Here is a 15517-nt window from a genome sequence, read left to right as displayed (position 1 = left end):
CGGAAATTGCTGAAACTAACCAGATGGTTTCGGATATAAGCCGATTGGGAGCGCTGTCGACTGCTCTCGCGAAAGCTTAAGAGGAAAGGCTTATTAAGGAATGTGGGGTAGTTGTGAAGCGCACACGATCTTCGACGTACCTCCAGAAAAACGTCAGCCAAGGGGTGAAAAACGGGCTGATGTAGCTGGAGGGGCTTCTGGAAAGAATTTCGTATTATAGGCAGACGGTAAGAGAAAATTCGCGGGAAACCAAAACAACCTCGCTTCCCGATGTGAATATCGCAAGCGCTGAACGGATCGTAGACAGCCCGTTGCAGAGCGAGTTGGAAACAAAAACGAAAGGAGGAAGGGACATCTGAAGGAGACTTCACTCGAGTACTCTCCAAGGCTTAAAAGAGGAAAACAAAGAGGGACAAGAGACAACACGTCGTCAGGACCCCTCTGCTTAAAATTAAGGCGGACACGAAGGATGGAGTACCAAAAGAAAATATGGGGAGACGATGAAGAACTAGTCAGCTACCTCTGCTTATTAAGCCGACGAATGGTAAGACTTTTGGGGAAGTCCTCAGTGAGATCCGTTATAAGACCAAACCCGAAGTTAGCGGAGCAGAAGTGTTTTCCATTCGAGAAACGAAGGGTGGTAGAGTTCTAGTCAAATCAGGCTCGAGGACAACAAATAAAATTATGTTCTGCGAAGCAGTCAAGGGGCTTCTGGGAGAGAAAGCTTTGATTTCCAGCCTGGAACCCAGGTGCTCTCTGGAAATCCGAGACTTCACTGCCTCATAGATAAGACCGAGGTGGAAGAGAGAATTTCCTGAGGTAACCAATGTCCGGATTGGTATCACCTCTGCGTACTGCTGAGGTCAAAAACTGGCTGTGGAGGAAGTTGCGGAGCAATACGCGAGTACTTTCTAAACAACGGGAAAACCAGAATTGGTTGGGTAGTGTATAGGATACGAATCCGGACCGCCCCAACCAAATTATTTATTATTATTATAAAGAAAATACATATACATATCCTCTTCTTCTTCTTCTTTTTCTTCAGGCTTTGTCCCGTTCATAAGCGGGGTCGGCTCGTCGTGATCGGCTTCGCCATTTGGTTCTATCGAATGCCTGACCTGGGGGCAATCTCGAGGCTTTCAAATCCCCATCCAGCGTATCAAGCCACCGTTGTTTAGGTCTGCCTTTTGGTCGTTTACCATCGACTTCGATGTTCAGACCAATCTTGGCAAGTGAATTCTCGTTTGCACGAATTGTGTGACCATACCATCGAAGACGCCTCTCTCGCAACTTTTCCACGATCGGTGCAACTCCATAATGATCGCGGATATCCTCATTTCGGATGTGATCTAAACGTGTGACGCCACTAGTCCAACGTAGCATCTTCATCTCCATTACCGCAAGACGCCGTTCATTATCTTTTATAGTCGGCCAACACTCAGAACCATAGAGAGCGACTGGACGGACGACATTGCGGTAAATTTTAGATTTGAGACGTTCGTTGATACGTCGATCACAAAGGACACCAGTTGTGGAACGCCACTTCATCCAGGTTGCGTTAATGCGTGAAGCAATTTCATAACGCAGTTCTCCATTGGCTGATAGCGTTGACCCGAGGTATTTAAATCGCTCAGTTCTGGGCAGATCACTGCCGCTGACAGTGATTGTGCCTGTTTCATGGGGATCGGTCGTCAAAAGTTCAGTTTTGTTTAAATTCAATCTGAGACCGTGTTGCATGAGGCGATCATTCCATTTTTGAACAAGCTGCTCGAGATCATTTTTGCTATCAGATGCTAGGTAAACATCATCTGCATAAAGCAGTGTGTAGGGCGCTGGACGTTGGATATCCCGTGTGACGGTGTCCATAACAAGAACAAAAAGGAGTGGTGAGAGGGCGCTTCCTTGATGAACACATATACATATACAAGCTCCTTATTACATATTGTCCTAAGAGGGAGGAGCAAGTAAATGGCTTGCCTTACGCTTGAAACTAAAGAAGGGGACAGAGTCAAAGGACCCAAGCTGTAGGGCGTTGTAGGACCGGCACAGCCTCGGGATCGGGTAGCGGAAGTAATTCTCGAACTCCGCGAAGGGTACTTCAAAAATACACTACGTGTGTTATGAGAGGTGGTGGGGAAAGCAATATCCGAGTAAACAGAGCAGTCTATCAGGCAGTTGTAGAGTTTGAAAAGAGTGCACATATCAAAGAAGATACCACGTTGCTGCAAAGAGGGGAGATTGAGGGTGCGAAGTTGTGACGTATTGTCAACCCATTGAAACTTCTTCTTGTAAAAGAGGGTCCAGGTGAATACGCGTTGTACAATTTCAAGAGTGCGACAGTTACGGATGCGGAAGAGGGTCCAGACTACACAGCAATATTCAAGGATGTTTCTGACAAGGGAGTTGAAGACTGTTAAGGAGGGCTGAATTGAGGCAAAGTCAGAGAAGGAATGTAGGATTAAACTAAACAATTTCGAATCTCGATTGGTGATCAACGAAGTGGGAATTGAAGCAAAATTTGTAACCGAATATTACACCCAAATCTTGGAAGGAGGTTAGTAGTGAAAGGGGTTGTCCACTGAGAGTACACAAACCGATAATTGTCGGGGTTTTCGGATGGAACCTCGGTCAAAAAGGGAGGAAATTTCAAATCTTCATTACCCAAGGGTCATGAACATCATACTTAACCGCTTAAATTCTTTTAGCGCTCGACTTAATAGAGTCCTGCTCCAGGCCCCAGCCACGATTTTCCCCCTATATTTTTCTTTGGTGTAAACACAAAACCTTATTAAAATCGGTTTACTGTCTGTCTGTCTGTCCGTCACACGCAGTTTTCTCGGAGATGGTTACAGCAATTGACACCAAATTTGGTAGAAAGACGAGAACTGTGAACGCTCACGCATACAGTGAGTTTCACCCTTTTACAGCGAATTTAAGGGGGTCCCCATACATGCAAAAGGAGGGTGTAAATTTTTTTTTTCATCAAATATAGTCGTGTGGGGTATCAAATCAAAGGTACCTCATTTTGCGCATCTATGCGCTATACAAACGACTTGCTTTTTCTCAGCTCCTCTTCAACGGCCTTTCAAGGGCTTAGTTTCAGGCTAGTCAGATTTACGTTTTGATCCACTTGGCACTACCAATTTAATACTGACATGGCTTTGAACGTATTTGTAGTCCTTCAAAAATTGTTCCTAATTTCGAAAAGCTGCAACATTATCTCCTGAGAGTCATTTTCACGAGATGCTACTCCGGTATATTAAAGTAACAAAATGACAGAGCTGTCAGCTCATATGCTACTGTTTGCCATCCTGAGCCTGAGCTCCCTGGTGTTTATGCGGGGCTAACAACTTGGAAGTAGAAGTTGACTCATTTTGGAAATAAGGGCTTTAACCATTCAGCAACTTTGTTCTGTACATCCGAACCAATTTGGCACTGACATGGACCACTTTACCGCATACGTCACTTCTGAAAACGAAGACAAACATAACTAAATTTTCTAGGGGGTATCAGTACAAGATTCGCTGAGGAGATTCCTTGTAAGACGTCTCAAGGGAAAAAAGGGGGAATGTTTCTTTAGAAGATTTTGTATTGAAGAAACTGGAGAAACTGGTTCCTGAAATCTGTTTTTCACGAAAAATAAAAGAAGTAAAACTTTTAACCCAAAAAGGATATACATGAATTCGTTCAACTCTCTGGCCATATTTTGGAAACCCTCTCGAGTTAATCAAGTGCATCCAGTGATCCATTTTTCTAGAGAATCGCAGCCTTTTATTCTTGGACCACCATCGAGGGGATTTGATTCAACCTATAGCCATTCGCTGAAAAAAAAAAATGTTATCAAGGACGATCTTTCACTTGCTCTATAAAAAATCCCATCAGCCCCTTGAACCTGTGGGAATGCACTATATTTACTCGTAACTCCCCAGATATTTCCCAATATAGAATTTATCGATAAACGTCCGTTTCCTTCAGCAATCCCTAAAAAAATTGTTCGACCATTTTCCTTCAACAAAAGCCCACGACATAATAAATAAGAATAGGGACCACCCCCATTAATCAATTTCTCAACTCGATCCTTCATAAAATTTCAATGGCAAACTTTTCAATACCTTTAGTAATGATAAAATTCAATATTTAACGTTATCTACGATACTAGAGCGTCCTCGTCTGGGCAAATAGCTTGATTGCTTCCAGAGAAGGAAATGAAAAGGGTTGGATGATAATACAAGCAACCGCATGTCCTTTGATACATATGTCAGCACATATCTGGCTCCAAATTGATGTGCTTTTCAAAGAGTTTTCGCATGATTAGAGAGATGGATACATATTCCTGGGTACGTCTAGAGCAAGGAGTATATTCAATGATAGTTCACTAGCCTGATGGGTATCCTAGATGAAGTTACTGGTAAATATCGAACCCACTTTTCAATTATATGGACCACAGAATCGCATGCTATTTTGAAATACTTGAGTTGGGTCGGTGTACACAGGAGTTGGTTATGCCTGAAAATGTCCTGTCTGGAAATGTGAGCAGGTGAAAGTGTAACTCGACGACTGTATGCATGAAGGTACAATAGAATTCCACTACGTTAGAGGTATCATAGCAACATTGGCTCCTGGCTATTTTCCATTAAATTCCAAGGCGTTCGTTTCGAACGATTGCCTTAAAGCTGTTCGCCGTAAGATACCTGTCAGGACGTTACTGCAGAAGGGAACATGTTCACAACAATGGAAGATAATTGAGTACGGTTGGTTCCTTAACTCAACTAGTAGAAATTTGTTTGACGATAATTTTATTAGATCCTTGTATATTTCACATATGGGGGGACAAAGTTTGACATTTCAACCAATGAGGAGCCTTGTTTCGTAGAAATGAGGGCAACGCAATTCTATTCCAAACTTTCTAAAAGGTACAAATGGAGTATGCTTTTCAACCTCTTCAAGAAACTCATTGAGGAGTTGCTGGTATATTGCTACCAAAAATTACCTAAAGAACATGCTGGTTGTCAAACAACAACGTTATGGCCTAAATCTTAAAATAAGCAAAACGTCACCATTGTTTCTTCGTCAACACTTGTCTCCGGCGTATTATCGGGGCAGTCTGGCCTCACAGAATAACGAATGAGAATGGTCAAGCTCAGGCTGTTCTGTGACAATGTCCTCCTTGTGTCACAATAAGGGAGTCCTTCAGGGAAAGTGAGCGTCACTTTTACTCAAAAGCTTCAGGCTTTCTGCAGTTTATATCTGCTGCGTATCATTCAATCTGAGGAAACAACAAATGAAAGACAATACCTGCGTACGGAACAGCCAATCACGCACTAAAAGTGACATGGGGTTAGTCAAACATTGAAAAAGGGTGGGTGATGCCATACAGTGAAACCAGCTATCTCAGGGTAGCCGACGAGTGGTTCAACCAAAAACTATGATAGAGACAAAAAGGCAAGCTTCTCGGGAAACCGTGGGATGAGTTGAAATATATTTGCAGGAATCGGTAGCGATAACAAATAGATGTGATTGACAGTAAGCCACCAATATATATGATAAGTTCAGAGTCATCAATCCAACGTAGAGCCAAAAAACCATAGACAGCAGAATAGTAAGACACACATCAATAGCGAACTACAGTGTCAAAATTTGTCATTAGGTTGAAGTATTAAAATTTGTTCAAAGCTTGCTTCAACTTTGATTCCTTTTCTCCTGAAACCTCTTATCTTATCGGTTCTTTATATAACAAGCCCTTATTAGAAAGCATTAAATGCAGCAGTCCTCAGCTAGACCCCCTAAAATATTACCCCCGTCATATAGGCATCACAAGCTCCATTGCGCTCATGAAATTTATCCCGACCTGAGTACGTACTCTTCTTCTCCATTTCGCCTCCCATAACTCATTATGAACCCAGCGGTTAACCTCTCTGAATTCGTGTTTTTCCTGGGATAAATTGTTCAACACTCAAAGAGCTTTTTACTCAGCCAGCAACTGCCAAGTCAAGAAAGATGAATGGGTCTGCTATGACGGCACCAATCCTTCGGGTAACGATGCTGAACAGTATCAGCATCATGGGAGGAAACTCCTCCTAGATGTAAGACCTGCATCCTTACAAAGGATTACACTGCACTTTGAGTCGGTTGGTGTATACCGTAAAATGTTACGGATAAGCTTTGCCAACCAATGCAGAATCGAGCGGCTCAAATAATACTGCTCCTTCGTCAACCATGTATGGAAAGGTGCGCGACTGAAGAGGGTTTCCGAGCTACCATCGTTAAAAAAGTACCTCTCTGGCTTCGAAAAGAGGAGCGTAATTATGCTAAGGTCCTGGAACAACTTGGAGTGCAGAATAACCTTAACGCCTCCACCTGGATGTTAATAGGTAGCAAATCAGGAAGCGCCCATAGTCCGGGAACTTTCTTCACTATCAGTGATCCTGAATTGACTCATAAAAAGGTTCGGGAACAAACGGGCTACCAACTCTACTACGGGCTTGAGACGGTCACGTTACAGGTGTCGGCTCCTAAAACCATTGAAGGCATCTACATCTGAACCGTAGATAAGGCGCCATATCTCTCATTTCCAGGATTATAAAGCGACGACCGCACTTATCAGTCGTCGAATCAATAGCTGCAAGATGTGTGTATACCTCATACAAGAAGCATGGGTAGTTGTTTGGGAAATCAGTGGCTTAAACTTCCGACATGCTGACTTGTTGTATGCCAATGGAAGTGATAGATGCCACTCATGCATGGCGGTTTCAAAACACCTCGAAACTATCTTGGTTAACGACCTATGTTATGTGATGGCGACACCACAACGACCAAATTGACCATAAAAAGCCAACATGGAGATAAGGAGATTCTATGGTGCCCTACTTATTGCCCTTATGACATAGACAGAGTTCAAAGTGGAACATTCATCGGAGCTAACCAATATGTCAAAAGTAATGGCATGCGAACAATAGTCGAATGTGATGTTAACGCCCACCATATATACTGGGGAAGTCCCAACATCGACACGAGAGGATCAAGACTGTTTGGGTATATGAGAGGAACCGAATTTGAGTTCTTCAATTTGGATAATTGAACTTTTTTCAGTGTGGTCAGGCAAGAGGTCATCGACATCACAGTGGCATCCCCTGACATTGCGGTTCTTACGGAGAGCGGAGAGTATCAAAAGATATCACAATCTCGGATCACAGGCGCATTGATTTTGTAATGGGCATGGCTCCACCTCTACACACTCCATTTCGGAATCCACGTAAGACAGACTGGGCGACGTACAAAACAGTACTGAACGCCCGAGTTAAGTCCCTGGAAGACGCTTCATCATCATGCATCATCCATTGCTGGAATTGAGAAAACAACCCAGATGATCACAATAATCATGAGATAACCTTTCGAAGAGAGCTGTTCCCTGATGATGCCAAAGGAGGGTAAAACACCATGGTGGAACTCGGATTTGGCCGAGCTCTTAAGTTTGATTTAGCCGCTTGCTGGATTCGGTAAAAAGAGGCTCAAAAACCTCTAAAGTAGAGCATAAGGTCTTAGGGGTTGCCCACAGAGAGGCGTTCTCTCTCCACTCTTATGGCTCCTGATCCTCGACAAGTTTGCGGGCATAGTATGCAACACTGCATGTGATCCACAGTTGGTGCCTCCATATTGGACTCACGGTGAACGCTAGGAAGATTAAACTAGTTATCTTCACTAGGAACGCCAGGTGGGGCAGTTACACGCTAACCACCTTAGCAGGGACGGAAATCCAGGTGATACAGATACAAACTGTCAAAAAATTAGAAGTACATTTCAAATACAAGTTAACGTGGAAGCACCATATCTAGGAACAATACCAGAAATCCTGCAGATTGCTCTGGTGCTGCATGACTGCGATAGATAAGACCTCTGGACTTTCACCAAAAACCAATTCATTGGATGTATACGTCCATAATAACATCCTTTTTGATATATGCATGCATCATCTGGTGACCGAGGCTGAACTTTGCTAACAGCAGGAAGTTGCTGACGCAGATTCAGAAGTTCAGTTGCCTAAGTAATACTGGAGCAATGAGTAGTACGGCGACCGTGGCACCGAAGCTATTCTAAATTTACCCCAAATCCATATGGAGGTGAAACGAAGGCTTGGTCCAATGGCACGTGGAAAGGTGACCAATCATACGGTCATGCGTCCATTTGGAAATTTCTTGGCAAACATCAGGTGACTCTGATGCCCGATGATCATATGGTTTGCAGATTCGTCTTCCAAAAGACATACTCCATTGTAAGCACCAAAAGAGAAGAATGGTCGCTAGATGACCACGTGTCTTTTGGGATTACAGACTTAATAATCTTCACCGATGTCAGTCATGGAAAATGGATCGGGCGCAGGGGTATTCTCGGGAAATCCGATTATGGAACTGGATCGACCGCTCGGGAAATTGACGACTATATTCCAGGCGGAGATATAAGCCATTTTATAAGGACCAGAAGAATGTCTGCGACAAAAATTCAGGGTCACGCCATTTGTTCCGACAGTGGGGCATCATTATCGCCACTAAACAGTAATTACATATCAAGCCAGTTCGTGTGGAGTTGTCATCAGCTGCTGCTGTAACTTGGCTGACTGAACGAAACATTCCTGATGTGGCTGTCAGGACGCTCAAAAATCGCTTTTAGTGAGGAAGCTGACAGACTCGCTCGCCAAGATTCTGGACCTACAATGGTGGGGCCAGAAACAACTTTTGCTATACGGCCATCTACTGTCAAGTCTACTCTGAAGGGGGAAATGGTAAGGCTTCACGCAGCCGAAAGCAGAAATTTGAACGAAAGTCTTTGTGAAGGTACTCAGGGTAGCTAGAGTGGCATCATCTTTGTCCCGTAAGAAGTGGTACATGAAGACCCTCGTAGGGCCTTTAACTAGGCACTGCCCCTTAAACTATCACATGGAATAAATCGGGGTGGTCGTCTCGCCCATATGCAGCCAATGCAAACAGGAACAAGAGACAGCCCTGCACTTCATATGCAGCTGCCCGGCCTCCTCAGATCTTAGACTACGACACCTTGGTAAGGTTTTCTTCAATGAAGAGCCTGCGCATTCTCTATCTCTGGAGATTGTTCTCAGATTCGCGAAAGCCTGCGAACGTCGTCGGGTAGAGGCCAATGAATAGGCGATCTCCAGTGATAGTACAATGGACCTAGCAAAGGTCTGAGCTAGACAAACAAAACTAAACTTCTATATTCGGGAAAGCAGCTAAGGTGAAATTTATGTCCCCTCCTTCTTTGTAGAATATAAGGTATCTGCACAGTCTTCCCGCTGATATTGTTATGTCATTTTTAATGATACTATACTTCAGTTCACCATACTCGGCAACAGTGGATAGGCCTACCCCAGTGGGACAAACACAAAAATATATACGAATATCCACGACCATCGAGGTTCGAACCTCAGGAATGGCAAAGATCTACTTTTACATCAGCCAGTATTCCATAGGTACCTCAGTATTGTTAAAGATTGCTCGCTTTCAACACTGAAGAACTTACTCCTTGGCTAGCATAATCAATCTCCTTCTGAAATCAGTCAGATTTAGTTACAGTGGCTTGTTCTTCTGTTCGCTTCCCAAGCGTGTTTTGTTTTACTCACTAAGAATCGTCTGGCTTCGTGCCTCACTGATCGTATGTCCCAACGTTTTACTCAGAATACGGATGACCTTCTAATACTGGCTTTTCTGAACTTCAACCGGTCTCCATTTTCTTCGACAAAGGAGTTACCCTAGTTAACACGTGAAGATATGGAATTTGTAGTCTGCATACTCAACTCGGAACCCTTGGTCATCCCGGCGCAGGCATATGTTGATTCACCTTTGCCTGGGATCATTTCAGCGCCTCACACTACACCGAGAGGACAGGTGTGGAGTTTGTTTCGGTTGATTTCACTTGCCTCTAAAATGTAACCAGCAGCATAATGAACCCATTCCCAACCTGCCTAACATGCTCTTGACCTGTCAGGAGACCGATTCTACTGATTATCACAGGGAGCTCAAATTAGGACTTAGTTTAGTTAGTTTAGTTCACTGGGGGCAGCCGCAGCTCCGAGCATTCAGGCCATTGTTAGGCCCATTGTACTATCCCCGTAAATTGTCTATTCAATGGCTTCCCGTCTACGGTGTTCGCAGGCTTTAACGAATCTGAGAACATTCTCCAGAGGCAGAGAGGGTGCAGATTCCTCATTGAAGAAAACCTTGCCAAGGTGTCTTCGTCTGAGATCTGAGGATGTCGGGCAGCTGCATAAAAAGTGAAGGCCCATCTACTCCTCCTCCTCACATTATCACTGCACATAGCCGAAACCACTACCCCAATCTTTCCCATATGGTAGTTTAAGGAGCAGTGTCCCATTAAAAGCCCTACTAGGGTTTTCATATCATACTTCTTAAGGGACAACAAAAATGCCGCTCTAATGGCCCTAAGCTCTTTCACAAGGATTTTCGCTTGCCGGCAAGAGTCCAAATGTCTCCACTCGTTTGCGTGAATCCTTGCAATTTCACCCTTCAGAGTAGACTTGACAGTAGATGGTCGGATTCCAAGAGCTGGTTCTGGCCCCACCATTGTGGATCCAGACCCTCGGCGAATCAGTCTGTCAACCTCCTCATTACCAGCGATGTTAAAGTGCCCCGGCACCTACATAAGGAATGTTTCGTTCAGTCGGCCAAGTTTCAACCGCACCTGATGACAACTCCACATCAACTGGCTCGATATGTCGTTGCCATTTAGTGCTGATAATGCCGCCCGACTGTCGGAACAGATTCGAATGGTACGACCTCTCCATTTCTGTCGCAGACATTCTTCTGCTGCCAATGAAATGGCATATATCTCCGCCTGGAATATTGTTGTCATTTTTCCGAGGGATCGGGCCAGTTCTATAATCGGATTCTCCGATCCATCCTCCACGACTGACCCGTCGGTGAAGATTATTAGGTCTGTAATCTGAAAAGACTCATGGCCACTTGTCGACCACTCTTCTCTTTTGGTGATTACGACAGTGTATGTCTTTTCAAAAACAAATCTGGAAACCATATGATCGGTCGGCATGAGGGCAGATGCTTTCCTAGGAATTTCCAGATGAACGCATGACCGTGTGATTGGCCGCCATTGCACGCCCCAATGGTATCGATCCTATGTGCGTCGTTGACTGCTTTCCGTTTCACCTCCAAGTGAATGGGGGATGAATTTAGGATAGCTTCAAGTGCCGCAGTCGGCGTAGTACTCATTGCTCCAGTAATACTTAGGCAACCAAGTCTCAATTAGGACTAACTGCTGGAGTAACATTAACCTGAAGAGTAGCCTATCGGACTATTTGACTTTTTCCCATGCTATCCGCTTAGTTTCAAATCCTTCGAATTAGTCCAAAATCTAAAGCAGGAATTAAATTATCCAGAACTATCTTAAGGATTATTAACTACAATTTCCCCCTCTCTTTTCAGATACTGTGTGGAATTCGAGGTCCTAAAAGCATCTAAAGCCTGCCATAAACTACCCCCATACAATCTAATGCGAGAAGGTTTGTCACTTTAGAAGCAAATTACCTCTCATTTACTGATCGATTCCTTAATTTTTTAGGTGATCGTGTCACTGTTCGTTGCGACCTAGAAGCTCTAATTCCAGATACAACCAACACCACTACATCGGGCAACCCAAGCACTAGCAACCATAGCAAAACTGAAATAACCGACAACTCCTCGATACTGAACGAGGATGATGAAGAAAATACTATTCTCAAAGATATGTCTACAACAACAACAACGGCTGCACCTCCTCAAAGATATCGTTGTAGAGGGGAGAGCCTTCCAGGACGATCGACCAGATGGAGTGCACTGGCAGCACCATCATGTCGTGGCAAATGGTTACGATTGACACTGGGCAAACCGAAATGCAATACATCTCAATTTATTTTTGTTTAAACAAGCGAAAATCTAGGTTTTCGAGAAAAGATCAAAGATATTTTCTCGAAATAATCCTTTAATGTATCTGGGCCAACTGGTTTAATAGCCTTTCAGAAGAATAATACCCAGAAAAGCATTTATTTCATCCCTAATCGTTTGAAATAACGTTGAAAACTATTTTTTTAAAATGAAAGTATCCCAATTTTTTGAATGAATATTTTAACGAAATTCATGTAGAATTAAGGAAGAATGGAAAATGATAATAAATTGATAGAAAAAATGCAATAATATCGTATCTATTAAAACTTCAATTGTTTTTGAAAATACTCCCCAATGAGTTTCTAATTTAGGTGAAAATTAAGAAATATTAAAATCATATTTTTACACCGTAATTGTTCAGGTCGCATTATAAATGTGTTTTACTTTTTTATCCTGAAATTTATCATGGAAATTAGATATTGACAAATACCATTATATTATATTATTCTAACCTGTTTTATACTTTATTAAAAACTAACAATTTTATCACTCGAATTTTTATTAAAAACTTATCCATGTCAATAGAACTGATAAAAAACAATAAAGTTACTTAGAAATATTTTAGAAATTTAATTAATTGAGGTAAAATAAGATTATAGCAAACAAAAACGAGAATAAAAATTTAAATAAATAAAAATGAAATTGCAAAAAGAATCTAAAGTGGATGAAAATCGTAAAATAAACTTGTATTACCATCTTGAGATAATAAATTGGGAATAATGTAAATAGTAAATTTATCGAAAGTAAAATATATAAAAATAAAAACAACTAAGGAACAGGAAAAGTTTCTATCAAAACTTCATAATTATTTGCAAGAAGGTAATATCATAACGTTTTCCTTAAGATCAGCAATCTAGTAAACATTTTTATAAAAGGTCAAAAATAGAGAGAAATATATAAATGAATTATAATTGAAGATAAATTCAGTTTTCTCTTTCGGTTTCGAGTATCTTTTATTGAATACGAACTGAGAATACTCAAAATTGTACTCAAATACTAAATAAGTAAATGAAATTTATCATTTCTGAATTTTTATCACATTTTCATTTATGAATTGATATTTAAAGATACTGTTAATTATATTACACATTTATGTAAAATGCCTAACAATTGATGTTGAAAATTTAAAAATAGACTTCCAAGAAAACTTCTTTTGAAAACAAACAACTCTTACCTGACTAAAACAATACATTGCAGGGCAGTCACACAATTGATCATTTATAATGGTTGAAATATAAATAACAAACCATAAATAGTAAAACCATTTAAAATTGTATTAAAACTAGTTTATTTGCGAATGAGAATTAATTTTTGAAATTTTAATTTAGTAAATTCAAAATATAGTATAAAGGACACATAACTTCTGATAAAAATGAATATAATAATTTAATTCTTTTACTTTCAACATTAAATTAAAAAAATAAATAAATGACCGAAAATGCAAGAAATAATAGTAAACAAATTGAAAAATTATAAATATAAAACAATATTTAGTAAATAAATTAAGAAATGATAAAAAAAACCATTGTATATGCGAAAAAGAAAACTGATTTTTTCATACGACATATCACACAATTATAAAGCAAAATATATAAAAAAGAGAAAAATGTAATTACCATAAATAAAAATCAATGAGTCAGAAATAAACCATGAAATCTTTCAAAATCTTTTGATGCTACAAACTCTTAAGGCCGTGACTACTGTTATGAGAGAATGAAGGCAGAGTCCCGCTGGCTCGGATCTTCAGAGCCAGCCCGAAGCATTCACGAAGGAAAGCAGCTCTCCCACCCTGTAGCTAGAAGTCTCTCTGAGGTCCCCAAAAAATGGTTTACCCAGTGTCCGTAGCCTGACTCTAGCTAGAGCTGCGAAATCGCAGTGGAAATGCCTGAGCGTCCCCCCCTCCCCCTTTCTCCGCAGCTTCGGCAATGTGTGCCTCGCCATAATCTTGAACGAATTTGCTCGTGTCTGGCACGAAGCTGTCGTGATTGGACTATGTTGTAAACGGGCCAAATACTCCTTGACTTGGCACAGGTGGTAAGCCTTCGCCATCTGAGTATCATGAGTAGATTCCGTCCTTGACTGCGAGATACCGACTGCAACCGCCGAAGGGCCGCCAAAAACAGAGCCCCGTTTGGCCAGCTCGTCAGCCCGTTCAATCCCCTCTATGTTCCTATACCGGCAACCCAGAGGAGTCTGACTTTGAGCGTTCAGCGCGTCTCTGCACTGCCCCACCAGCCTAGAGGATGTCGTCGCCGAGTACAAGGCCCTAATGACCGCTTGGCTGTCGGTCAAAATGGCCATGCTGTGTTTCAGGCGCGGATCCATCCATCGACAGACTTCCAGTATCGCCAGTACTTCCGCTTGGAATACACTGGCGAAATCTGGGAGACTATACGACTCGGATACACTGTGTGTATTCGAGAAAACCCCCGCGCCGACTCCACAAACCAGCTTCGATCCATCGTTAAAGAATACATACTGTGTCATAACCTTGCAACACGCCGCCGGTCTTCCACTCTGCCCTGGTTGAAAAGTCTACAGCAAAGTTTCTCGTGAAGTTCAGATTCCGTGTGGCATTGTGCACGGGGAATGCTCAGATTTCCCGAGGTACTTCGTTTAGAATATTACTGTGGCTGTAGGGCTTCACTGTCCAGCATCCGGACTTACATAGTATGACAGTACTGCACGCTACAACGTACTTAATGTGGAGGTCTAGGGGGAGGAGAGGCAGAGATGCAGGAGCACATTGAGAGCATCTTCCGGGCAGGACTGCAGAGCCTCAGTAGCTCCTGCACACATGGTCCTTTGAATCCTATTAAGCTTCGTTCTATTGTATTTTTTACTCAAAGCCTGCCACCGCACAATAGAGCCATTCGTGAAGATTGGACGCACCACAGTGGTGAACATCCAGAGAACCATCCTCGGCCGAAGCCCCATTTCTTTGCAAAGATTCTCTTGTCGGCCTTGAAGGCCATACATCCAGGATCCAGGATTAAACCCAGAAACTTTACATTAGAGGAAAGAACCAGTCCTTGTTCAGTCGTGGTAAGTGGAATTCAGGTACCCTGGCCTTGGTAGTGAAAAGCATCAGTTCTGTTTTGGTTGGCTTTATGCCGAGTCCGTCAGTCCATGACGTCACTCATAATAGGCGGAAACATCCCCGAAGGTAATATCACCAAGTCATCAGCATACGCCACTACCTTCACCCCGCTGCTGTCCAATATTCATAAAATTGCCTCCATCACTATTAAATAGAGCACTGGAGAGCTGGCGCCAACCTGGAGCGCGCCTTTGTTCACAGCTCTGGTCAAGTGGTTGCCTCCCAGATCTAACTGGATTATCCGGATAGTATGTAAGATACCCCTCCAATCCAATACTGGTCAAGGCTTCCTTGATGACGTTAGTACTAGCGTTGTTGAATGTTCTCACTATATCTTTTTTGTTTTTTGTTCGTACACGTAGGTGGAAAATCTTAGAAAAGCACGTCCGCCCAGCTCCGCCGGAGATACTTCAGCGGGCGCGTGTGGGATTCGCACCCAATAAAAACCACCCCT

The 15517-nt window shown here is 42.4% G+C and overlaps 1 protein-coding gene across 1 annotated transcript in view; it reads left to right on the top strand.

Annotated features, from left to right (window-relative positions):
- Positions 1-13618, top strand: part of LOC119655406 (somatomedin-B and thrombospondin type-1 domain-containing protein) — a 245694-nt gene extending 232076 nt beyond the window's left edge. The window contains exons 4-5 of the mRNA XM_038061289.1: positions 11466-11542; positions 11602-13618. Of these exons, the coding sequence (XP_037917217.1) occupies positions 11466-11542; positions 11602-11942 (418 nt within the window). The 3' untranslated portion in view covers positions 11943-13618. The remainder of the gene's footprint in view (positions 1-11465; positions 11543-11601) is intronic.
- Positions 13619-15517: the final 1899 nt, after the last annotated feature.

This window comes from Hermetia illucens, chromosome 4, assembly GCF_905115235.1.
Source record: "Hermetia illucens chromosome 4, iHerIll2.2.curated.20191125, whole genome shotgun sequence".
Classification (NCBI taxonomy): domain Eukaryota; kingdom Metazoa; phylum Arthropoda; class Insecta; order Diptera; family Stratiomyidae; genus Hermetia; species Hermetia illucens.
The sequence above is the reverse complement of the archived record's forward strand: the minus strand, read 5'-3'. Positions and strand labels throughout refer to the sequence as shown.